This window comes from Lithobates pipiens, unplaced genomic scaffold (genome assembly GCF_037356315.1).
Source record: "Lithobates pipiens isolate NorthernLeopardFrog02 unplaced genomic scaffold, aLitPip1_a1.2 Scaffold_1, whole genome shotgun sequence".
In the NCBI taxonomy this organism is placed as follows: Eukaryota; Metazoa; Chordata; class Amphibia; order Anura; family Ranidae; genus Lithobates; species Lithobates pipiens.
In genome coordinates this window covers 168,429,497-168,456,701 of record NW_027507685.1, presented here as the reverse complement: position 1 = coordinate 168,456,701, position 27,205 = coordinate 168,429,497, and the positions used below count along the sequence as shown (strand labels likewise).

Below are 27,205 nucleotides of genomic sequence, written 5' to 3'. Positions count from 1 at the left end.
CCGGAACTGGTGTTGCCTACACACGGTCGGACAAAGTTGTCGGAATTTCCGGTCGTCAAGAACGCGGTGGCATAAACCCATACAACGGGACTAGAAAAGGGAAGTTCAGCACCACGTGCGGCACCCTTTGGGCTCCTTCTGCTGATCTCGTGTTTATCGCATGTTAGTAGAAGTTTGGTTAGAGACGATTTGCGTTTTTTCAGATTTGTGCTTCAGATCGTTACTGCTCTACAGTTTGTGCTTGTGGGTGCGTATCTGCTTATCAGTGAGTGTAGTAATTTCGCATTTGTTGGTCATTGCGGACTATATCTTGATATAGTACGCTTTTTTAATTTTAAGTGCTTATTGTCCACTCGTTTCTGGTTTTCAGTTCGTTCTTTCAGGCCTTGCTGTTTATCGTTGCCTTCTGTTAGTCTGTTATGACCAGCCAACCGTTTTGAAGCCATGTTTCGTGTACGTACTCGTCGTAGAGTTCGTGCTGTGCAGGGGCTTGGTGTTGGGCTTTTAGCTTTGACACAAGCCCAGTCCATGAACAGGGCGAGGAGGAGTTCATGGAGCAAGAATTGGTTGCTCAAGCGTGACCAATTCTCGCACATGTCTTTGCTTCGTGAGATCTGGGAGAATAATCCTGATGATTTCAGGAATTATCTCCGGATGACAGACCCCATTTTTCACCATCTGTTGGCTTTGCTGTCCCCTTATATCAGCAGGCAGGATACCTGCATGCGGCGATCACTCCGGAGCAGAGGCTAGTTGCCACGTTGCGGTACTTGGCGACAGGGAGAAGCCTTCAGGACCTCAAGTTCTCGACAGGCATCCCCCCCCCCCAGGTCCTGGGGATCATTATTTCCAGAGACCTGCTCTGCCACCATACAGGTCCTGCAGAAGGACTAGATTAAGGTAAGATTTTTCCTTAAACATCACATTCTATGTATTTAAGGTTTGCTAATGTATTGTATTTCTTCCATCATTCCCTAATTACTATGATTGTAATATGCTGTGCCCCTTTGTACTCATGCATTCTGGAAGCTTTTAAAGTTCCTTTTTTGTCCTTCTTGCATATTTTGCCTTCACTGACCTCCCCAGCATGCTCTTCTGGGCCCATACACCTCTAGCCTAGTCACTCAGCAATGTATTTTGTCAGCTCCATAGTATTGCTTTCCTCTAAACACCCCCTAAAATTTGTACAAATGTTATGTGTGCTTAAATTCATGCAGAGTGCCAGAGGTTTTTTTTTTGGTGGGCCAAACTCATTAGGAACCCCCCTCCCCCAACTGATAGGTCAGCTGATAGCAATATTCTATCTGCTGACTTTGCCAAACCCAATACACACTATACCTACCTCTTTTGTGGTCAGATTTATGGATGAATTCACCAAAGTATATATAGTGCAAGGGCCTGCCTCAATACTTTCAAATGCTACTGTTTTGAGTTTTTTTTCTCCTATTATTATCTTGATAGGTAATAGCAGAATGTAAAAATGTGCCTCCATTTGTTCATCTTTTTTTTTTTGTATTATGACACTTCTTACCTGTTCGGTGGGCTGCCAATAGTGTAAGTAAGGAGGGTCTGGCCAAAGTATCACACATTATTTATGCATTCAGCTCTCAATAAAGTGGAGGGGGTTACCTGTTCAAAATACCCCCCCTAATTTTTTGCAATGGCCCATCAGATGGGGGGGGGGGGGGGTGAGGAATCTGATAAAGGGACCTTATACTTTTGACTTTAAATACTAATTTCAAAAAATGTTATACTGATCTTGGGCAAAAATGTTTGTGTCTAATCTGCTTGCAATGTTGATGTGGAAAATTACAGTTTTTTTTTTCTTGTTTGACTCCACAGTTTGCTTCAACACCACAGGAATGGCAGACTGTGGCCTCCCACTTTTCCACCCATTGGAACTTTCCCAATTGTGGAGGTGCAATTGATGGGTAACACGTCTGCATCATCCCACCCCCCAACTCGGGGTCCTACTGTTATAATTACAAGGGGTATAATAGTATCGTGATGTTGGCGGTTGTGTCAGTGATATGTGACTTCCTGTATGTGGACGTGGGGAAAAATTGTCGGATGGTGGAGTGATTGCGAAGACGGAGTTCTACTGGTGTCATATGACTTCCTGTATGTGGACGTGGCGAAAAATGGCCGGATGTCAGATGGTGGAGTGATCGCGCAGACGGAGTTCTACTGGCGTCTCCAGAGTGGCAGTCTGGGCTTGCCACCTCCAGAGGAGAATGTGGAAGGACTCCCCTTCGCGTTCGTCACAGATGAAGCATTTGCTCTGGCAAACCATGTGTTTGTCGCGGATGAAGCGTTTTCTCTGGCAAACCATCTGATGCGGTCTTTCCCAATGAGGACCCTCACCCTCAGATCAGAGGGTCTTTAATTTCCGGCTGGCCAGAGCCAGAAGAGTAGTGGAGAACACTTTCGGGATAATGGCCAGCTGGTTCCGCCTATTTTTGACTCCAATCCACATGGCGGAATATAAACTCAATCATATTGTGCTTTCGTGCTGCATTCTGCACAATCTTTTGAAGAAACACTCACCAAACTATGTGGCCTCAGTTGCGCCTGACGCAGACTTACCTGAAAATGCCAACCTGATGGATTGCCCCCCAAAGCGTCCGCAAAGTCAGAACTTTGTGGGTAGGGGGGCCATTGATATGCCAGACAATGTCTGAGAGGCATTTTTTAATACATTTTTCTTTCAAACTGCAATAATATTTGTTTTTATTTACTGCTTGGGTTTGTTTTAAGGTATCTCCTAGTTTTTTTGGGCCTTTTTCTTCAACAGTGCAAACCCAATTTCTGTGCGAGATGAGGTGACAGTCTCTTCTTCAGATAATATTATTATGTTGTGTTGTGGGTCTGCTACACACACACACCTTGTTTTTGTTGTTAATGTAATGTATTACTGACAAAAATATTGCTCATTTTCAGCACCATGACAGAAATGTGTGGAGTCATGAAAATGGCGTGATTGAGGCAAATGAAAAAGCACTGTTGGTGTTATTTACTAAAGGCAAATCCACTATGCACTACAAGTGCACTGCAAAAGTGCACCTGAAACTGCACTTGGAGTGCAAAGTAGATTTGCCTTTAGTAAATAAGCCCCATTGCCACAGAAAACAACAACTTTACTACAAATACTGCTTTTGCACATTGAAAAAGGAAACCACACATTGTTCATAATTAAACTTTTTACTCAAAGCACATTCACATGTGCGTTTATAAAAAGGGTTTTTACAACAAACCAACAAATTTGGTGTATATAACATTATTTTTAGTAACATTAATATAACTTGCTGTTTTTGTGTAAACAGGTATGTATCAAAGCATAACATACAGAACACAGGAACTTACAGAGTTCAACTTTAAAAAAAAGAAGACAATATCAGACATGAGTATGTACAAACTGTGTTGATATTGCCTACATCACATGGGGTGTCACCCCTGTAAAAGCCAAATTTGGAAGATGCACACAAATTGTGAATCCAACTGGGCATTTTCCTCCTGATCCAATGCTTAATGTCAACATGTGCTATCTCCCATCATGGGGGATCAATTTACATGTTTTGGGGGTGCAAACCCTTCATCACAGCCACTTTAGTAGCGAGGAAGGGGTTGCACCCACAAAACGCGTACATTGATCCCCCATGATGGGAGATAGCACATGTTGACACACTGTGTGCATCTTCCAAATTTGGCTTTTCTAAAAAGCTTTTTTTTTAATTGAAAATGGATGCTAGCTAGTTTTGGGTGTTTTCAGATTCTCCCTAAAACATCAATGATGTTCATTTTTTGTTGAACATCATTGATGTTTTTCTTGATATTATCTAAATCACGATTGCACCCCATTATCTCCCTGATGATGATCTGGGCACTTTCACTGGTAAATGCGATTCTTCTTCCGCAACATCCACATCACCTAAAAATAAACCCCAAAAAAACACTGTGTATTATAAATATGCAGGCATACATTGATTACCTTACCTGAAGCTGTAGTCTCAGACACTCACCCATTGTGCCAATTTCTACAATCTCTCCTTCCTCTTCCTCCTCCTCTGCTTCTGGTGTTAGTATTTCCCCTTCTTTGGGAAGTGTTAGGTCCCTGGTGTCCTCAGACGTCCAAGTCTTCTCTCCCCTATGAGAATGTAAAAAAGGAATACTTAGCACATAGATATTTGAGGACAGAAATAGGAATATGAAACATTGCTTGGAAGTGTCGTACAATTGTGTTTTTTGGCAGGGTTCAAAGCTGAAAACATTATTTTTGACACTTTCTAAAGCTGGAATACTTACCTGTTTTGTGAACAAATGTAGTCAAGTGCAACTTGCCAAAACATTGTCTTTGGAGTGGGCTAACGAACAATGTTTATTACAAACGATTCATGGGTTCAATGAACATGAAAGTGGCCATTTTAAACTGGACAACATTAAATCAAAGCACATGGAGCAGTATGCAAGCAATAATAATAATATGAACACACGACAACTACTTACTTTTTTGAAGAACTGGCTTGATCCTTCTGTACTGATTGTGCTCCCTCAGCTTCAGGTCTGACCAGCGTTTCCTCAGTTGATCCATGGATCGTCGTACCCCAAAAGTCTTCTGAAGACTCTTCACAACTTTAGTCATGATCTTGGCCTTTCTGACATTTGGATTTGGGTAAGGTTCATACTTCCCACCATAGTCGTTCCTCTTCAATATGTCCACCATCTCCCACATCTCTCCAAAATACATATTTGAGGCCTTAAATCTTCTCCTCTGGGATCGGAATGCTTCTGGCTCCAGGCTTTCCTCATCCTCCTCCTCCTCATTACTGGCATACTTTGTGCGCACCTGCGTTGTCTCTGCCATGTGATCTCCCCACTGCGCCAAAAGAGAAGGGGCGGGGACTAGACTAGAAAGAACGTCAGGGACGGGCAGAGTTTCACTCATGTGCACTGTATATAAAATGCAACATGCGTGTGTCGTACGTACGATGTGTGAGCAGAGGGAGGAGCTGGCGCGCTGATCGTTCAAACAAAGGTACAATTTTAACTTGGTACATCACTAGCCTATACTGCTTCTAGATTGAGGTCCATATTGTGACAAGATTAGGAGAGCTTAGCCTGACATTAGGGTTTGTCTTGTGCTGTGTCTTGCAGATATGGATGGGTTTAAAGACCACAGCTTTCTCCCCCATTCATCGACAAGTACAGGGAGCTGCCCTGTCTGTGGCAAGCTAAACATCCCCACTACATCAAAAATGGAGAGACTGCTTGAGTTGGTGAAGCCGGTGGTCCCCAGGGCAGACATCAACTATTTAAGAACGAAAATTGTTGGCCTGAGGAGTACATATCTGAGGAAGTGCAAGAAGGTCCATAAGTCCTGGAGCTGCAGCAGATGAAGTTTATGTCCCCAGGCTGTGGTACTATGAGAGGCTGCATTTTCTGGCAGACCACAGTGAGGTCGGGGAATCGCTCTCCACTCTTCCTTCTACGCTTCATTCCACCCCTGCTGAGGCTTCCAACACCCAACCTGGGCCTTCCAGCCAGGAAGAAGTGGAGGAGCCCAGCTTGAGCCAGGTATAGTATTGTGCTACATATTTTTGCAGTAAAAATGAATGATGTTAACTTGATTTTTGCTCACTAATTGCTGATTTTATAAAGTGTTTTACATATCAATAGACAGTAGTGGCCAAAATATTTGGGCCAAAAATGAAAAATGCTAGGCTCAGAATGATAGTCTTTTCTATTTTTAACAATTTGCAACAGTCAAGAGCTGAAAATTGTGTGTGTTTGATGAACCAAAAATGAAAACTATGTCCCTTTTTGACCTCCGCCAGGAGGAGGGCGTGGAATGCGGCAGCCAGGTGGTGGCTGTGGAATGTGGCAGCCAGGAGGAGGCAGGGGTAAGTGGCAGCCAAGAGGTGGGCAGACCTAGGAGCCTGAATCAATCACAAGTTCCTCCCCTCCGCCTTTCACCCAAAAGGGCCAGAAAGGGGGGGGATGTGGAGGAGTCAGCGCTCAAGCTATTTGGGGAGGCTTCTGCAGCCCTCAAAGCCACCCCCACATATCAGGAGGCCTTTGCCGCCTTGGCTGCGTGAAAACTGGACCAAATGGAGGAGGGGCAATGCCTCATGTGTGAGGAAATCATCATGAGAACTTAAATAAGGGGTTGTTGGGCCAAATGACACAAACACACTTGTGTGACTTGGACCATGCTCCTCCTCCCCCTCCTCCTTCTGACACACCTCCAGCACCACAGCCACAGCCTGGAAAGAAGACCAGAGTGTGATGCCCTGGGTTCAGTCTGGTCTGACAGAAGATGCAGGCTCTTGTGTGACCGCAGCCTGGGGACATAGATGTCATCTGCTGCTGTTCCGGATTTCTTGGATTTCTGGACCAGACTGTTTTCCCTTAGATATGTACTCCTCAGGCCACCAATGTTTGCCTTTAAATAATTGATGTGTGCCCTAGGGGCCAAAGGCTTTCCCAATTTCCCCAGTTTCTCCAGCGTTGCCTCCCTCTTTATTTGTTTATGATACCTAAATAAAGGTTTTTTTTTTGGTTCAAGAAATACTTGCCTATGTGTTTTACTTCAAAAAGGTCAGTTTATTTGTGAGTAGGCAGGTACATTTCAAAAATACCAAGTCAAATTAACAAGGGGCTCCAACACCAAACAATCTCCTAGAGATTAAAAAATAAAACAATAAAATAAAAAGATAATAATGGTGTTGACACATAAAACACACCAAAAAAATTACGAAGATGAGCAAAATGTCAAAAAAATGAGATCTTGATTAACCACTTCAGCCTCGGACCAATAAATACCTTAAGGACCAGAGGTCTTTTTGCAATTTCGCACTGCGCTGCTTTAACTGGTAATTGCGCGGTCATGCAATATTGCACCCAAACGAAATTTGCGTCCTTTTCTTCCCACAAATAGAGCTTTCTTTTGATGGTATTTGATTGCCTCTGCGATTTTTTTTTTTTGCGATATAAATGGAAAAAGAGCGAAAATTTTGAAAAAAAAAGATATTTTCTTCTTTTTGTTATAAGAAAAATCGAATAAACTAAATTTTAGTCATACATTGAGGGCAAAATTTATTCAGCCACATGTCTTTAGTAAAAAAAATGTCAATAAGCGAATATTTTTTGGTTTGCGCAAAAGTTATAGCGTCTACAAACTAGAGTACATTTTCTGGAATTTACACAGCTTTTAATTTATGACTGCCGATCTCATTTCTTGAGGTGCTAAAATGGCAGGGCAGTACAAATCCCCCCCAAATGACCCCATTTTGGAAAGTAGACACCCCAAGGAAATTGCTGATGGGTATGTTGAGCCCATTGAATATTTATTTTTTTTGTCCTAAGGGATTGAATAATGACAAAAAAAAAAAAAAAAAATTTTTTTTACAAAAAGTTGTCACTAAATGATATATTGCTCACACATGCCATGGTTATATGTGGAATTGCACCCCAAAATACATTCTGCTGCTTCTCCCGAGTACGGGGATACCACATGTGTGGGACTTTTTGGGAGTCTAGTCGCGCACGGCACCCCGAAAACCAATCACCACCTTCAGGATTTCTAAGGGTGCAAATTTTTGATTTAACTCCTCACTACCTATCACAGTTTCGAAGGCCATAAAATGCCAAAATAGCACAAAACCCCCCCAAATGACCCCATTTTGGAAAGTAGACACCCCAAGCTATTTACTGAGAGGCATGTTGAGTCCATGGAATATTTTATATTTTGCCAAAAGTTGCGGGAATATTACAAACTTTTTTTTTTTTGCACAAAGTTGTCACTAAATGATATATTGCTCACACATGCTATGGGCAGAAGTCAAATTACACCCCAAAATAAATTCTGCTGCTTCTCCCGAGTACGGGGATACCACATGTGGGGGACTTTTTGGGAGCCTAGCCACGTACGGGCCCCCGAAAACCAAGCACTGCCTTCCGGATTTGAATATAAAATGCTATAAAAAACAAACTAACCAGAGTCACCCGTAACACTTATACGGTGATCAGTGGTGAAAGGGTTAACTAGGGGCAATCAGGGGGTTCAAATTTTTATTAGGTAGTATATGGGGGTCCCTGGCGCTATATAAAAACCTGACGGGGAACCTAAATAACTAACTGGCTAACCAGCGTCACCAGTGACACTTATACTGTGATCGCTGGTGAAAGGGGGTGAAAGGGTTAACTAGCGGAAATCAGGGGGTTAAAACCATTATTGGGTAGTATATCGGGGTACCTAGCGCTATAAAAACCTGGCGGTGAACCTAAAAAAATAACTAGCTACCTAGCGACTGTAGCGACACTAATGCAGCGATCAGAAAAACGATCGCTTAGTGACACTGGCAAAAGGGGGTGAAAGGGTTAACTAGCGGCAATCAGGGGGTTAAAAACATTATTGGGTAGTATATCGGGGTACCTAGCGATATAAAAACCTGGCGGTGAACCTAAAAAAATAACTAGCTACCTAGCGACACATGCAGCGATCAGAAAAATGATCGCTTAGTGACACTGGCAAAAGGGGGTGAAAGGGTTAACTAGCGGCAATCAGGGGGTTAAAAACATTATTGGGTAGTATATCGGGGTACCTGGCGCTATAAAAACCTGGCGGTGAACCTAAAAAAATAACTAGCTACCTAGCGACTGTAGCGACACTAATGCAGCGATCAGAAAAACGATCGCTTAGTGACACTGGCAAAAGGGGGTGAAAGAGTTAACTAGCGGCAATCAGGGGGTTAAAAACATTATTGGGTAGTATATCGGGGTACCTAGCGATATAAAAACCTGGCGGTGAACCTAAAAAAATAACTAGCTACCTAGCGACACATGCAGCGATCAGAAAAATGATCGCTTAGTGACACTGGCAAAAGGGGGTGAAAGGGTTAACTCTAGGGGCAATCAGGGGGTTAAATCTTTATTGGGGGGTGATAGGGGGCTACCCTGGACCTAACACTAACTGTCCTGACAGTTTTTACTGTCACAACTGACACTGAATGCATTGATCAGTAAAGAAATGATCAATGCAATCAGTGACACTGTGACTGGGGGGGGAGGGGGGGCGGGGGGGGGATCGGGGGGTGATCGGGGGTGGTTTGTGTGCCTGTGTGTACCTACATGTCAGTGTAGTGTTGGTGCACACTTACTTTTACTGTTCTCCTCGTAGTCCGGTCAAAAAGACCGCCCCGAGGAGAATGACATCACTTCCTCCTTCCTGTGTAAACAATACACAGGGGAGGAAGCTTCTCATTGGCCAGGAGCGATCCAGAGGGGGTGGCCGAAAACCAACGGCCATCCCCTCATCACGGAGCGCTCCTGGACCGAATCGGACCGCCGTAACCAGCGGGAGGGGGTCCGATCGGACCCCCCACCCGCTGGAAGGCAATCACGTAGATGTACGTGATTATGCCTGCCTGTGCCATTGTGCTGACGTACAATGGCAATACGGCGGTCCTCAAGTGGTTAAAAAACCAACCACAAAATTTAAACAAAAAAAAATCGGGAGATCAGACGAATAAAAATATTCTATTCATGAAATCAGGAAAAAAAATAAAGAAATAAGTTTTGAAGTGTGTGTGTGTGTATATGAGCAGCAAAACAACTTCATTCTTGTAGCATTATAAAGAAAAAGAAAATGTGCTGCATTAAACTATTTTTAACATTGCAGCGTAACGAATTTGCTATATCGATTACAAACGCTAATTTTACCTGACCAAGCGCTTCTGTTTTAGAATTTATTCTGAGCATGTGTGGCACTTTGTCCATCAGACTAGGCTACAGACGATCGGAATTAACGCGCATCGGATCATGTTGTTGGAAAATTTTAGATCCAGCTCTCAAACTTTGTTGGTCGGACATTCCGACGGAAAAAGTCAGATGGAGCCCACACACGGTCGGATTATCCGACAACATGGTCCGATCGGACATTTTCCGTCAGAATTTCCGACCGTGTGTACGGGGGCTTACAATAACACAGGAAGTCTGCACAGGACAGGTCTGAATTTCTGACAAGATTAACTTTTTTTACTGCAGTTTTTAACCACTTGGTATCCGCGCTATTGCCGAATGACGGCATTAGCGCGGACCTAGATTGCCGGGACTACGTCTATTGACGTCATCCCGGTTACGAGCGGCCTGCGCGCCCCCTGAGGGGCGCGCGCGGCGCGCTCTGTGATCGGCGAGTCCGTGAGACTCGCCTGATCACCGATCCGTGTAAGGGGTCGATCCCGACCCCTTATCACGTGATCAGCTGTCAGCCAATGACAGCTGATCATGTGATAAAACGGAGCTGGTAATCGGCTAGTATTCCTCCTCGCGCTGACAGCGCGAGGAGAAAAAAAAAAGCCGATCGCCGGCGGCCGTGTTCGGGACATCAGTCCCGATCACGGCCAGCAATTCAAGCGGACACCTGCCCCCTGCCAGTGCCCACCTGCCACCCGCAGTGCCATCCTGAAATAAAGTAAGTGCCCCCCTGTCAGTGCCACCCAGCAGTGCCCATAGTGCCCACAGTGCCACCCAGCAGTGCCCACAGTGCCACCCAGCAGTGCCCACAGTGCCACCCACAGTGCCACCCAGCAGTGCCACCCACAGTGCCACCCAAAATCTGCCTCAAAGGTGCTGCACCCCAGTGCCGCCCATCAGTGCCCAGCAGTGCCGCCCATCAGTGCCCAGCAGTGCCACCTATCAGAGCCACCTATCAGTGCCACCTATCAGTGCCCATCAGTCCCATCTATCTGTGGTACCTATCAGTGCCCATCCGTGCCACCCATCCGTGCCACTTATCCGTGCCACCCATCCGTGCCATCTTATCTGTGCCCATCTTTGCCCATCAGTGCCGCCTTATCTGTGCCCATCGGTGCCGCCTTATCTGTGCCTATTAGTGCCGCCTTAACTATGCCTATCAGTGCCCACCAGTGCAGCCTATCAGTGCCCACCAATGCAGCCCATCAGTGCCCACCAATGCAGCCCATCAGTGCCCACCAATGCAGCCTATCAGTGCCGCCTAATCAGCGCACTTCAATGAAGGAGAAAAATGACCCGTTTGCAAAATTTTATAACAAACTATTAAAACATGATTTTTTTATTTTATTTTTTTGCATCTTTTTTTGTTTGTTTAGCAAAAAATAAACCTCCGAGCTGTAACTAAATACCACCAAAAGAAAGCTCTATTTGTGGGAAAAAAATGATAAAAATTTCATTTGGGTACAGTGTTGTATGACCGCGTAATTGTCACTCAAAGTGCATCAGCGCTGAAAGCTGAAAATTGCTCTGGGACTGAGGGGGGTTTAAGTGCCCAGTAAGCAAGTGGTTAAACAGATATAAAAAAAAATTCTAACAGTATGTTTAACAAACTAAAAGAGAGAAAATAAAGTAAGTTTTTAGGATTTACATACGATTTAAGGTTTCCTGTCTGTTTGGGACACCCACAACAGTACCACCCTCAGGTATTATGTCTGTTCTGCTCATTTTTGACAAGTTCGTACCTTTGTTCAGGTTGTTACATATATCGTCGTTCCTTTTATGTACCCTTTTGCTTTAAGGAATCAACACTTGGGCACTTTCTGGGCAGTCTGGTACCAGGTTTCTGTTCCCTGGTCCTCAGTCCAAACCTTCACCAAAGTATAGATGGTCGGCATTGCTGCTCGGTGGATGCTAACTTTAAACATAAAACCTTACAAGGCAGAGGTGTAATTTAGTCACACAACCTTTTTGGGGGGGTTGCTGGAATCCTTTTTCTATTTTTTTTTTGGTGCGCTTGCTTCCCTTCTGATTGGTCTTTAGCTCTTGATTTTTGGCCTGTTGCTGCATTTAAGAATTTTTACTAGTAAAGGTTGTCTTCTCCTTTTCCTGTTATTCACTACTGGACTTTATATCCAGTTGCAGAGGTATAGCCACTAGGTGGTGCTGACGCTCTTTAGATAGTGTACTATACAACTCTCCTAAAAGGCAGAATATATACATTAAAGAGGAAGTAAACTCTCCCACTCTGATGCTTCTTTTCATTTAGTCCATTATAATAAGTAATTATCAAACTATAGCCACTGTAATCCAGGCCAAATCGCATATTACTTACTGTTTAAAGAAACTTTAAAAAACTTGTTTCCGAGGGTTAGGCAGCATCATCTTAAGTATTGTTTTCTGAGTCCACAATGGAGTGTATTTCCGCCCTTACATTTAGCACTTCCTGTACTGTTAACCAAGCCTCAATCCAACGTTTCTATGGCAACCCTGCTTCCTTGTTCATAGCTGACTTGTTTTATTTCATAGTATTTACTTGTGCTGATTATCTAGTGTTTGCCTGTATGAGTCCTATCAGCTTCAGCTGATAAGTCTGCAGTACTGCTGTCCCATGCCCTGCTTTACACTGTATGTGAGGTCACATGGTGTGTAGGAGGAAGCTCTGAGTGATTACCAGTCTCCTGGAAGTTCAGTGTTGTGTACCTTAGGAAGTCCTGATAACAGATAGATAAGACATAGAGAGTGTGCCGTAAATCAGGGGAGATCTACAAGGATTACAACAATACTAAGCTAAGATTACATCTAATCAAGTAAGGAGATATCTACAAGCAGTGTTCATTAGGGATTTTTATGCTGATTTACATGGGACAAAGTTGTGGGGGAGGATTTACAACCACTTTAAAACCCCTTTCACACTGGGGTGGTGCAAGCGTTTTAGCGGTAAAGCATCACTAGTTTTAGCTGCGCCTTACTGCTGTTACAGCAGTGCTAGTGGGGCACTTTAAACCCCCCACTAGCGGCCGAAGAAAGAGTTAATATCGCTTTGGCAGCGATGCCCATTCATTTCAATGGGCAGGGGCAGTGGAGGAGCGGTGTATACACTGCTTTCCCACCACCCTAAAGATACTGTGTGAAAGCTCTCAAGCTTTCACACTTAGGTGGCTTGAGAGGTGTTTTTCAGGCACTTTACAGGTGCTATTTTTAGCACTAAAACGCCTGTAAAGCGCCCCAGTGTGAAAAGGGTCTAAAGAGTCTAGTGTTCTACAATGAACTGCAAGAAGCATTTTTAGGGGGAGTACAAAAGCATATTATTGCAAAACTAAATTATGTAACATATTTTTTTTTCATGCCTATTCATTACCGATTAGTCATTTTTTAAATTGAAAACTAAGATATAAATAAAGGATATAAATGAAAATCCTGTTGATGATTCTCCTATTATTGACAGCCTATGAGAGGAATTGAATGGAATGGACCTGGTTTTGCTTACCTTGTGAAGTGGAGAAGGCAGAAACAGAATGAAGAATGGAAGGAGAAGATTGTCACAGAGCCTTATGTCTTTGTAGAAGATACCAATACGTTTGTGCCTTATGATATCAAAGTCCAGGCTGTAAATGAGCTTGGTGAAGGCCCTGAGCCTAAAGCTGTCACTGGATACTCTGGAGAAGACTGTAAGTATCTCTACTTAACCTTTCTTGTCCATTGATGCCTAGATGTATATGTCAATTCAGCAGTGTCAGCATAGGTTTCTTAACTTGCCAATTCATTGTTTTTATACATTTTTAATGACATATAAAACTGTTTTTTTATATTACATTTTTTTTTTTTTTTTTTTTTTTTCTTTCAAAAATTTTTATTAACGCAAGATACATACAACGCATAGAAATCTGCAATTCGTCTTGTACAACATTAAGAAAAATAATAACAGATAGTACCTAAGTCCGCATCAAGTTGTAATAGTAGCGACATAAAAGCGATGTAATATAATATACAGCTTCTTGAGAGCAAATATTCACACGGTCAGGCTTTTAGAGGGTATAGAAAACATGAACATCTTATGCACAGGCCAGGATATTAACATTAAAAAGGAGAGCAAAACATCTATTTCCGTGTTTGCAAACAAATACAAAACATTCAAACCATAACTGGTTATACCCAAGGTCACCACTAGGGTGAGCTTTTATCACAATTGGGTACATCATTAAGACAGAGATCAAAGTACAAGGCAAAAAGAGTAGATGAAGAAAAGAAGAAAGAGGAAAAAGAGAGAAAAGAAGGGGGAAGAAATGAGAGAAGAAAAGTGAAAGAGGGGGAGAGAGATGGCAGGATGGGATTGTAGAGGGAATGAAGAGAGAGAGATCAGAAGGGTGGGTAGGTCGGCCGGCCGGTTCCTATACAACTACCAAAGGTCAGGAATAGGTTGTTAATCGGGGGGAGCTGGGACTTATGGTACTAGTAGCCGATGGTCAAAATGTGGGGGTAAGTAGTGATCAACCCATGGTTGCCAGATTTTAGTATGTCTAGGGACAGTATCTTGAACAGTAGCTTCAATTTTACTATGTATCATTGCCTGCGTAACTCTATTCTTAACTTCAGTCAGACGCAAGGTGGAGGTCTTCCATGCTTTAGCTATTGTTTCTTTAGCTGCAGTGGTGATCTGCAGAGCAAGGCGTATCTGGGCCCTGGTGAAAGAATCGGGGTAAAAATTGAGAAGGGCCAATGCTGGATCAGGATCCAGTGGACTGGCGAACAGAGTGGACAGAACCAGAAATATTTCAGTCCAGAAGCACTGGGCCACTGGACAAGTCCACCAAATATGCAAGTGCGTGCCCCTCTCGTCACAGCCACGGAAACAGTTTGGAGAATATGAAGGTAAAAACTTTGCAATTCTATCTGGCACTAAGTACCAATGCATGAGAACTTTGTAGCTCGCCTCTAGAGCCACAATATTTAATGATGAGAGTTTAGTGTGTAGCCATACATCAGACCAGTCGTTTTCATCCAGATTTAAGTTCAGGTCCCTGGACCAACACTGCGCATATGTCGGGAGTGTTGACGGCTGGGAGGTAAGGTGTGAGTATAACTGTGATATTTGTCCCGGGGCATGTGGATCAGTATTGCATAATTTTTCAAATAACGTGTATGTGTTCGTATCCCTAGTCAAGCTAATAGTCTGCTGTACAAAGTGCGATATTTGGAGATAGCGAAAATATTCATTATTCGGTAACTGTGATTGAGCTTGCAGGGAAGAGAACGATTTGACTGTATCACTGGCCACCAGGTCGCATATACGAGTTAGGTTTGCATGTTCCCAAGCTCGGAATGAGGAAGGGGAGGTGTAGGCAGGATAGAACTTTGGGTGACCGATATAGGACAACAAAGGGGAGTGCGGGGAGATCAAATGAAACGATTTACAAAGTTTATCCCAGAGTTTGACAAAGGTAGAGGTTATGGGGTTGGATATTGGGCCTCGGGCTGCAGGGGGGAGCCAGAGAAGATTAGTTAGGGGTATAGGGTGAAGATCTACCGCTTCAAGGCTCACCCAGATGGGGATTTCCACTTTAGCATGATAAAGCGTGGCTTGGGCAAGTTGGGCCGCGTGGTAGTAATGTTGAAAATTGGGTATGCCCAGGCCACCGGCCCTATGATGGCGAAGTAAGGTGGGTCTAGAGATTCGTGGTTTCACAGGGCCCCATATATAATTAAATACCCGGCCTTGGATTATGCGATGGAAATAAGGGGGAACCGAGATGGGAAGGACTCTATATAAGTAAAGAAGCTTAGGGAGTAGGGACATTTTGACCGCGGCAATGCGTCCCATCCAAGAGATGGAGAGGGGGCGCCAATCCTGGAGTAAAGAGGAGAGATGCCTCAACATTGGGAGGTAATTTGCTCGGAAGAGGTCTGCAGGATCACTGGTAAGTTTAATGCCCAAATATGGGATAGACGAACCAGACCATTGAAATGAAAAATTAGTCTTAAGAAGCGCCAAGGTGTCATCTGACAGTGATACATTAAGGGCTTTGGATTTTGTCTGATTAACTTCTAGGCCAGAGATTTTAGAGAATTTATCAAGGAGATTTATTAAATTAGGGATGGAAATATGTGGAGAGGTGATAAACAATAGAGCGTCGTCAGCAAACAAGCATAGTTTATGAGTGGTAGAAGCAACCTATAGTCCCCTAATATCCGGGTGTGCTCTAATCAAAGCGGCCAGGGGCTCTATTGCTAAAGCAAAGAGTTGTGGCGACAGGGGGCACCCCTGCCGTGTCCCTCTTCGTATTGGAAAACTTTGGGAGTTAAACCCAGAGTATGTCACTGATGCTCGCGGGTCGGCATACAAAGACATGATCCACTGTAGGAAGTGGGGGCCAAAACCCCAGCGTTTCAAGATGAAGTGGAGATAGGACCACGAGACTGTATCAAACGCTTTTCTGATGTCTAAGGATAGGAGGTGCATGGGGATGGAGCGCATCCTCGCAAGGTGTTGTAACAAGACTACTCGGCGAATGTTATCGCTAGCTTGCCTACAGGGGATAAAACCTACCTGGTCTTTGTGAACCAGATTTCCTATGATCAGATTGAGACGTAATGCCAAGATTTTAGATAAAATTTTTATATCTACATTTAGTAGGGAAATGGGTCGATAGTTGGACCATTGGGTGTCATCTGAGTTGGGTTTAGGAATCATAACTATCTTGGCCATTAGAGAGTCTCTACCAAGAGGTTGCTGCCTCAATAGGGCGTTAAACGAATTCGCTTATAAGGGAGCTAGGATATCTGAGAATTTCTTATAATAATTGCTAGGTAAACCGTCCGGGCCTGGGCGTTTGTGTGGCTTGAGCGATTTTATAGCTACAAGTACTTCTTCTGTAGTGATTAAAGCATCAATGGAATTTCTGGCTGTGTGGGATAGTTCAGGTAAAGACAAGTTCTGAAGTAGGGATTCAGCATGCTGAGGGGAGAACTGGGTTTTGTCTGAGTAAAGGTCAGCCAACTTCTCACGGAATTCGGCTAGAACTTTGATGGGGTTGCTTGTGTGGGAATTCTTAGCGATTTTAAGTCTAATCGGCTTACGGGTTTTATCTGGTTGTCTGAGGCGTAGGGCCATAAAGGTATCCGGTTTATTAGCTTTGGTGTATATCGTGTGACTAGACTTACGAAGAACCTTGTCTGCTGATTCAGCTAACAAAAGATCCAGCTCCAATTTAGTTTTTTCAAGGATAAGCTTATGGGACTCTGTCGGTGAATTTTGGAACTGGAGAAAATGTGAGTGATATTCTTCTTCTAATTTTTGCTGTCTGGCCTGTCGGTCTTTCTTAATATGTGTGGCTAGGGAGATGCAACTGCCTCGAATTACCGGCTTATGAGCCTCCCAGAGTAGCACCGGGGAGATATCTGCGTTGGAATTATGTTGCAAATAGTCTGTAAGAGCAAAACGAATATCAAAGCAGTATGATTGATCAGTAAGGTGTGCTTCGTTCATGCTCCACGACCTTTCCTTGGATCTAGGGATCAGTGAGGCAATAGTAGTGACTACAGCACAGTGGTCAGTCCAGGGAATCGGACATATGTTAGACTGGAGTACAACTGGGAAGGAGGCCACTGGTGTCAGAATATGATCAATCCTAGAAAATGAATTGTGAGGATATGAATAAAACGTGTAATTTTTTTTCAAAGGATTACATTCCCTCCAGGTATCTAGGAGGGAAGCCGAAAGGAACTGTTTCCGAAGCTGAGCCGAAAGGGAATGACCCTCAGGCGTATACGGCGATTTATCTATATGTGGTTGTAGGGTTAGATTGGAGTCCCCACAAATAAAAAGTGTACCCCTACTGTGGGTCTTAATAACCTGTAAAAGGTGCGAAAAAAAGGGTTAGGGTTACCATTCGGGGCATAATAAGAAACCAAAGTGGTTTCAGTATCCTGGAGTAGGCCTACCAATATGATATACCGCCCCTCTGGGTCTTTAATTTCTACTGTGGGCGTAAAAGGCAGAGAATGATGGAATGCTATCAATACACCCCTTTGTTTAGTGTCTGCAGAGGCCGTAAAGACCTGAGGATAGCGGGAACTGAAAAACGTGGGTGTTTGGGAACCTGAAAAGTGCGTTTCCTGTAAGGCAACTATCCCAGCTTTCAGAGAATGAAAATTTCGGAAGGCCTTAACCCTCTTACCGGGGGAATTAAGGCCTTTGACATTAAGAGATAGGATATTCAGAGGGGCCATCAAGAAACAGGGTGAGAAATATTATAGAGTAATATGTAAGGAATAGGAACCAACCGACCAAAAAGAGACAAAAGAAGTGGAAGGGAGGGAGGAAAGAAAGAACAGAGAAAGAAGAGAGAGGAGAAGAGAGGAAATTCGTCTGCAGGGCAAACCATGAGATGACAGAAACAGTCTGATACCAAAACGGGTTGCTCGGCCAAACAATGCTCAGTCCCCGGGGTCCAACACAGGCGGCCCAGGAGAGAGCGCATTAAGAGGGAGGGGAGCAGTGGCTGTTCTCCACCACCGTCGGGACAGCAATTGTACATAAACACTGCAATTTACAGAACCAGTAAAAAACCAAAACGAAAAAGGAAATAATATAAAAAATGAACATTAGGACTCATCTCAATGGACATGACACCCAGAGGTGCCGGACATAATATTAGAATGGTATATAGCACCTCACCAGGACAGGAATACAGGGGTCTTTGGAGGTGCAGGTGTATGGGGGTGGGGAAGAGGGGGAAAGGGGGAGGGTTAGTCAGGATAGGGAAGGATAGGCTAGGGAAGAGGGGAGAGGGAAAGGGGAGGGACGGAGGGCATCAAGAAAATTGGGAAAGGATAGGAGCCAGAAAAGGTGAGAGCTGAGGAGGGAGGGGTAATGGGGGGCTGGTAGGTATATAGTAGATAACTAAAAGGAGCTAACATCATCTACAAATGTAATTTTTAAATCATGTATACAAAATAATTGTGGGTATAACCTTACATCACTGGACCTATATAATGCAGGTGTAAGGCTCCTTTGGCACAGTAATAAAAAGTTAATCACAATACAAAGGACCGGTATGAGAGTTAGACTCCATGTAGGCACAGAGCCCTAGATCAAAAGAAAAAACGGTTAAAAAGTCAAAAGGTTTCAATTTAGGGGTCATCAGAGCTGAAAAACTTGGAAAAATAAAAATAAAAAGAAGAACAAACAAGATCAAGTACGTACGGAACAGCAGGTCGAAAGGATTCGGTGGAAGAAGTCCTCCGGAGTAGGGGACATCATTCATCTTCCGCTCGGATGTCCGAATCCTAGAAACCTCACAAGGAAATATAAAAATTTAGCGAGAGAAAACTGAAAAAGAAGGGGGTGAAAATTTCCGAGCAGTTAGTTCAGCGCGGCGGACGAGATTTGGGAGTAGAAGCTATGTCATCCGGCAATATGGCGGGGGTTCCTTTGCGGACAGACAACGGGCCAGGCTGGTTACGGTGCGGCGTAGCCGAGTAGGGATGCGCTGCCGAACGTGCTGGAGTGCGGGGCAAACTGGTCTCCGAGTGTGAGTCAGGACGAACTAGATGAAGGCTTTCCAGCAGGCGTTGTAACGATTCCGGGGACGAGCAAGTGTGTTGCTGTCCCTGATAGGAAAACTGTATAGCAAATGGGAACCTCCAGGTGTACTTCAATTGGTGATGAAGTAAGATCTGTAGCTGTGGCTTCATGGCCCGGCGCTTGGTGATGGTAAGGGGAGCCAAATCCGAAAAAAGCTGATAAGTGTGGCCCTGAAACTGCAACGATTCTTTATTGCGTGCTGCTGTGAGTAGTTGCTCTTTCGTGCTAAAAAAATGCAGCTTAACAATGATATCCCTGGGAGGTCCGTCCGCCTGTCTGCGAGTCAATGCCCTGTGGATTCTATCGAATTCTAGGCGTTCGATTGGTATGCCCGGGGCTAATTCCTGAAACATAGCCGTTACGAAGGACTGAACATCGTCAACTGTCTCAGGGATACCTCTTATTCTTAGGTTGGCTCTACGAGAGCGATTCTCGGCGTCTTCCCATCTTGAGAGGAGGGTGACATTCTCCTCTCGGAGGGCAATTTGTTCTTGGGCTTGCTCCTGTAAGGTGAGTTCAATGTCATCCATTCTGGACTCCAAGGCAGCAGTACGCTGACCAATGTCACGTATCTCCCGCGAGAGTCTGTCAGTGATCTGCTCCGAGGTAACTTTCAGGGCTTTCTGTAACATGGCTTCCATGTGTTTAAGAAAGTCACTGGGAATCATACTTGATGGTAACGAGGAAGCATCCGTGGGATCATGTATGCTGTCCTCATGGTCATTATCGATGTCCGAAGTTTCGCGGCTGGGGGCGGAGGAAGCCCGCTGGATAGCAAGGGCCTTAGCCGCCATTTTAGACGAGGCACGGGCGAGGGCCTCCTTGATGGGTTTGGGTTTGTTCTTACCTCTGTGACCCGTGAGCACCATACCGTTAGATGCCAGGGTTTGCGAGGTAGAGATACAGTCCAATAAAACGAATGTTGCGGGTCCGGTTCCGTAGTTAGGTCCCGAAACAGTGGTGGAGAGTGCGGAGCCTTAGCAGGTTGCGACCGCCATGCTAGACTTCGCGCATGCGCCCCCTATATTACATTTTTTAACGAATTATCTTTTAAAAAACTGATTATCTTTTACAGCATTTAACATATGGATCCACAAATAAACAATACAGCCTGAAAGTAGCAGTGATCTTCTGCGGGCTGAAGGCTTTCATTTTTTTTTTAAGTAAAGCCTCCAGCCTGAAAGGGATCACTATGTCATATCAGGAACCACGCTGATTTATTCCAGATCGTCTGAGGGGACCTGGGCTGTCAGTGATAGTTGTGATTGAATGCCACCAGCTGCATCCGGTCAGCTGCTGGTTCTCAAAGAGGAGAATGTTTGTTTATAAATGTGACCCTAGCACAAGACGGAAGATGTTCATACTGTATATAGATGGTTGGAAGGAAGGGATTAGGAACACTGACAGTGCTGGACATCAAAAACCTATCTCTGGGGGATCTCAAAATTTTAACCAAAGAACCTATATACTGTCCCTCGGACTGTTCAGTAGGAGTAAAAATGCCCTAACCTTTTTACATCAGTGTCATGTCATGCCATGTTTCAGGGGTAGTGAGCCCTTGTAGAATGCCAACCTGGAATTTCCAAAGCCCCAGCCTGCTTCTGCGCCAGGGCTTCTGATGGTGGGGGTGGACTTGCAGCAAGCTGGAACCAGGCTGCGGCCCCCAGGTACGCCCAGAAGGTTATACGGAGACCACTTGCATGCACAGATGGCAGGATACAGAATAGGATCCGGGGACGAGCCAATGGCAGGGCTGGTGGCAGAAAAGCACAAATGGAAAATTAAGCCAGGGTCAGTACATGGGAAGTCAAACACTGAATAAATTAAACACTAGGCAAAATAGAGCTCATGGAAGTAGGAAGTTGCTCAGGCAAGCCAGGCTGCACTGAACATGTTTTTATATAGGGGGCAACCCAGGAAGTGGTCACAAATAGGGATGGGCAAATGGTTCGGCCCAAGCATAAGTTCGGACCAAACTTTCACTGTTCAGACATTCGACAAACAGCCAAACAGGTTGACCGTTTGGCCCCCCCGAATTGACCACAGTGCATTGCAGCGCTGAACAGTGTATTGCAAGCCCTGATTGGCTGAAGCAGTGAAAGCTTCAGCTAATCAGGCTACAGAGCACTGTCAGAGTCATGACTGGACACTATCATCATGACGTTATCCAATCATGGCTCATTCCCACCCGACAGTATAAAAGTATTCTTTGAATGGCAGCCATTTTCAGTGTGATTTCAGCATGGAGAGGGCTCTGTTCAGTGCTATTAGTTAGGTCTGCTATACTGTGCTATTGTGCTTCAATTGGCAGTGTAGAATATTAGTTTAGTGTCAGTCTAGAGATAGTGTGAGTGTAGAGAGGAGAATCATTATTCAGCTTTGCATTGTGGGCAGCTAGAATAGGGACAGCTCGTATAGTGTAGTGAGAACGTGTTAGTAATCTTTACATTACTGTATAGCTAGAGAAGGGACCAATGAGATAGCGTCAGTGTAGTGACGGTTGAACACCATCTATTTGATTGCGTTACTGCTAGTTTAATGACATTTACTTCTGTGTGTGTTACTGCCAGTTTAACGCCATTTACTTCTGTGTGCATTGCTGCCAGTTTAAAGCCATTTAATTCTGTGTGTGTTACTGCCAGTTTTTTTTTTTAACAGAAAATTTTTTATTAGACAAATCAGCATTACATTGCAAAGTACAGTAGAACCGATATTACACAGTTGTAGAAAGGAAAGAAAAACAAACACCTTCATCCAGTAACCATTCTGAAATCAATAATCCAGCAGTACAGATAACAGGAGTGTCCATTACTCTATCATAAATGCAGGACATCCCCAGGTGAACTTCACAGCCATCATGCAGGTACCTGACATTTGCGCGAGCCTGCGGAAGGGGGAGGCCAGGGAGGAAATGGTCAGGAGAGAGAGGACAGGGCGGTCAACCGGGGGGGGGGGATCACCACCGTCTCAGCTCAACTCAAAGTTAGGGGGAGGGGGAACCAAGATCAGCGGACGCATCTATCCAGGATGAACAAATTTTATCAAATTTCCCCGGGCATTGTCTACTTTCATAGGTCAACTTATACAGGGGGAGCACCAGGTTCACTGATTTCCTCCACAAGGCCGGGGTAGGGGGGTCCTCGAGTTTCCATTTCAATAGAATCTCGCGTCTGGCATAATACAATGTGAAGGTAAGGCACAGTTTACAGTACCTGTCCCCCTCAACGTCTGCCAAATGGCTCAATAGTAGGGTTTGAGGGTCGACCTGAAGGTTCGACCCGGTCACAGCATTTAGCGTAGAAACCACTTCCTCCCAGTAGGGCTGGATTTTGGGACATGACCAGACCATGTGCCAGAAAGTGCCCACCTCCTGTTTACACCTTTGACAGTTAGGGTCTCTTTGGGGGTAAATCCGCGCCAGCCTCTGCGGGGTGAAGTAGGCCCTATGCAGGAATTTAAATTGTATAAACCTGTCTTTCGCGGCTATCATTGTTGGAATGTAAGAAGTCAGGCACTCCTCCCATTCCTCCTCCCCCAGGGACGGAATGTCCGAACTCCACTTCTCCCGGGTCTTGGTCAAACTAGTATCATGTTCCACCGTTAGGTAAAGATATAAGGTCGACAGGGTTCTCCCCATCACCCTGGAAGTCAGTAGGCGTTCAATGGAGTCTGATTCCAGAGTCAGAGGGGCAGGAAACTGAGCCCCAAAGGCGTGCTTCAGTTGCCAATATCTGAACTGGAAAGAAATTGGAAGCCCATATGTACGTCTCAGTTCTTGGAAAGTCACTAGCCTACCCTGATGAACTATGTGCTTTAAAGTGACGATTCCCCTTTTCGCCCACAGAGAAGGGTCTGGGATACTATTCAGGTGAGGGAGCATGGGGTTGCCCCATAGGGGCATATGTGGGGAGATGTGATTGGGCTTTCCATAGCTCCTCCTTGCCTCCCGCCAGACCCTCACTGTGGTACGCATCAAGCCCGTCATGGAGGAGCTCGCTCTAAGCCCCCGAAATGGTAGGTTGCTCAGAGCTGCATAGGAGCCAAGGATGGCTGCCTCCAGGGTGACCGCCGGGTTTTGTGTGGGCTGGGAGAACCACCACCGAATTGTGACCAAAACGGCCGCCCAGTAGTAGATCTGAAAGTTCGGGAGCGCCAGGCCCCCCCCCGATAGTGGGAGATATAGTATCTGCTTAGCTACCCTGGGTATTACTGCCAGTTTAACGCCATATAGTTTTGTGTGCTTTACTGCCAGTTTAATGTCATATAGTTCTTTGTGCGTTACTGCCAGTTTAACGCCATATAGTTCTGTGTTCATTACTGACAGTGTGTGTGTTACTGCCAGTTTAACGCCATATCGTTTTGTGTGTGTTATTGCCTGTTTAATGCCATATAGTTTTATGTGTCACTGTATATTTGGCACATTAAATTTCAGTATATTATAGTGTGTCCGTGCAGTGTGTCTGTGTAGTGTAAGTACTCAAATTAAAGTGCACCAAACACCACTTTACATGGATTAAAGTGCATCTATATACAGATTTCCACTTCTTTACATTTGCTTATAAGCACTGCCCCCTCCCTCCCAAGAATGTGTGGGAGGACAACAAGGAGAGGCAGACATTCCCTTGGCACTGTAAGGGGGTCAGCAACAAATGTGTCCACAGGCACAGGTGGACATGATGGTCATCAGTCCTCAGGCAGGGCATAATTTCCTCTGTTTAGTGAGTTTGCCCATGCTATCCAGCCACAGCATGCAGAGGAGGTTTTGGACTGGCTTACTAAACCTTCCTTATCCACCTCATCCTATGTCACACAAGCAGAGACAAGTGTGCAGTCCCCTTCAGTTGCCAGAGTGGATAAACCTGCCTCCTTGTCCACAAAGAGTATACACACGGTCGAATTTTCTGACGAAAAACTCTATTCAGTCTTTTGCTGGCCGAAATTCCAACCGTGTGTATGCGGCATAAGACCAATTTTTAAACACCCGTTACTTCTATCCAAAGTCAAAGTGACACCAGAATGTATCCAAAAAATCTCTAATCTTGTTCCCAGCGCACTACATTGTGGCCTCATCATAAACACTGGCTCCCCAGCTGTTGCTGAGCAAAATAAAGGCAGCTTGCAGGGAAAATTTCATTTTTTTTTTGGCTTTATAAATGCAATTATTGCTGCAGCAGAATCTAGACATTGTACAGATCTGCCACTTTACAGGTAGACTAAGGGGACCCCTCAGGCACTATACTGGAAGGATTTTTTCATTTTTATGCTTTCACTTTAAAATCCAAAGAATCAATGCTCATTTAAAAATTAAGTTTTTCAGAAACTTTATTTTTATTTTTGATACATGTCCCCCAGGGCAGGACCCAGACCCCTATAACCATTGTATGCCCAATTACTTACATATAAGCCTTCAAAATGGGCACTTTTTTTATTTTTGACATTCAGGTCCTATTGACTTTAATGGGGTTCATTATTCACCTACTCATGAGCCACCTCTCTATCAGGAAAAGGATTCAATACATCAGGCTTAAGTAATGAAACATGAAACACAGGATGGATTCTGAATGAATCTGGAAGTTCCAGTACATAGGCCACTGAATTAATTATTCTTTTAACTGGGAATGGACCCACATATCTATGTCCCAGTTTTTTAGAGGGACATGCCAACTTTGGGTTCGCTGTTGAGAGCCATACACAATCACCTGACCTCAGATGCAGTTCTCCCCTCCTTTTCTTATCAAAATACTTCTTGTTATCTTCTTGAGCTTTGGAAATGGTTTCCCTCATGCCGCGTACACACTATCGGACTATCCGGTGGACTTACCCACACACGACCGGACTTTTCCAGCAGACTAGGTGCGGTGGACAAACCGCCGGACTATGGCCGGACTTTTGAATGAAGGGACTTGCCCACAAACTGAGGAAAGTCTGTTCATTTTGATCGCGGACTAGCAAAGGAAGTCAATGTCGCCGCTTCCGGCGGCGAGATTGACACCTCGCTGGCCCTGTCACCTGGTATGAACTTAAAGGGGAAGCCCTACGCCGAAAAAACGGCGTGGGGGTCCCCCCAAGGTCCATATCAGACCCTTATCCGAGCACACAGCCCAGACGGTCAGGAAAGGGGGTGGAGACGAGCGAGCACCCCCCCTCCTGAGCCGCCCCCCCCATCCCAAAGCACCTTGTCCCCATGTTGAGGACAAGGGCCTCTTCCTGACAACCCTGGCTGTTGGTTGTCATGGTCTGCGGGCAGGGGGCTTATCAGAATCCTGGCGCCCCCTTTAATAAGGGGGCCCCCAGATACCGGCTCCCCACCCGAAGTCAGAAAAAGACCCCCGAGCGGCGGCGGCAACGACGACGACGAAGAAGAAAGCCGGGCTCCTCCGTTAGTAAAAGAGCTAGCAGAAGATAGAAGAGAAGTCCGGTGAAAAGACCACCCAAGACGGAAGACCACTGGAGCTGTGCAATAAATTATTTTAAAACCTTGTGTTGTGTTTTATTTACACTTTTTTCACCAGGTGAATGGGTAGGGGTACATTGTACCCCATACTCATTCACATAGGGTGGGGGGCCGGTATCTGGGGGCCCCCTTATTAAAGGGGGCTCCCAGATTCTGATAAGCCCCTGCCCGCAGACCCCGACAACCAACGGCCAGGGTTGTCGGGAAGAGGCCCTTGTCCTCATCAATATGGGGATAAGGTGCTTTGGGATGGGGGGCTGCAGGGCCCCCCTTCCCCAAAGCACCCCCCATGTTGAGGGCACGCGGCCTGTTACGGCTCAGGAGGCGCTCGCTCGTCCCCACCCCCTTTCCTGACCGGCCAGGCTATGTGCTCGGATAAAGGTCTGATATGGACTTTGGTGGGGACCCCCACGCCGTTTTCGCCGTAGGGCTTCCCCTTTAAGTCCATACCAGGTGACAGGGCTCGCGAGGTGTCAATCTCGCCAATGGAGGTGGCGACATTGACCTCCTGTGCTAGTCCCGTCTATCTGGAGCGGCGTTCAAAATGAACGGACTTTTCTCCGTGTGTGGGCAAGTCCATTCATTTCAAAAGTCCGGCGGACTAGCACACAGACGGCTGGATTGTCCGCTGACTGCCGAGTCCGGTGGACAATTATGAGTCAAAACTTCTTTCTTTTGGGGGAAAAAAGTCAGCCGGAGCCCACAAACGGGCGGATTGTCTGGCAGTCTCTGGTCCGCCGGACCAAGTCCGCCAGATAGTCCGATTGTGTGTACGGGGCATCAGTGTACCTGGTTGTTAGTGTTAAAGAACTTCAACTTGTCCTGGATAGCTGGCGATGGAGAATCTGGTACTAGCATAGGCAAAAAAGGGGTGAAAACCATAATTGAAAAAGAAGGTTGATCTGATCTGTAGCAGAATGGGTAGAGTTGTTGAATGCAAATTCCGCTAATGGCAACAGTGAAGTACAATCCGCCTGAGTAAATGAGGAAAAACTGTGTAAATACTGTTTCAAAGTCTGATTAGTTCATTCAGTCTGCCCATTGGTCTGTGGGTGGTAGGCTGAGGAAAAGTTGAGCTTGACACCCAGCGCTTCACATAATGCTTACCAGAATCTTGACATGAACTGTACTCCATGCTCCGAAACAATGTCACTAGGAATTCCGTGTAACCTTACAACTTCTTTTACAAAAATCCTGGCTGTTTCTTCTGCTGATGGGGTCCCTTTCATAGGAATGATATGTGCAATCTTGGAAAGATGATCAACCATCACAAAGATGGAAGAAAACCCCTCAGAAGGGAGAAGCTCAACAATGAAGTCCATTGCAATCATATCCCGAGGGGATTGCTAATCCCTGGGGATTTCTAAAACCACTTTCTTTTCCTGAGAGGTCAGGTATAGGAAGTGGCAATCCCCAGG

The 27,205-nt window shown here is 45.1% G+C and overlaps 1 protein-coding gene across 6 annotated transcripts in view; it reads left to right on the top strand.

Moving 5' to 3' along the window:
- L1CAM (L1 cell adhesion molecule) overlaps positions 1–27,205 on the top strand; it is a 671,411-nt gene that overhangs the window by 458,934 nt on the left and 185,272 nt on the right. For all 6 annotated transcript variants that reach the window (XM_077478852.1, XM_077478851.1, XM_077478850.1 and 3 more), the window contains one exon: positions 13,196–13,418. In XM_077478852.1, coding sequence (XP_077334978.1) covers positions 13,196–13,418 — 223 coding nt within the window. The remainder of the gene's footprint in view (positions 1–13,195; positions 13,419–27,205) is intronic.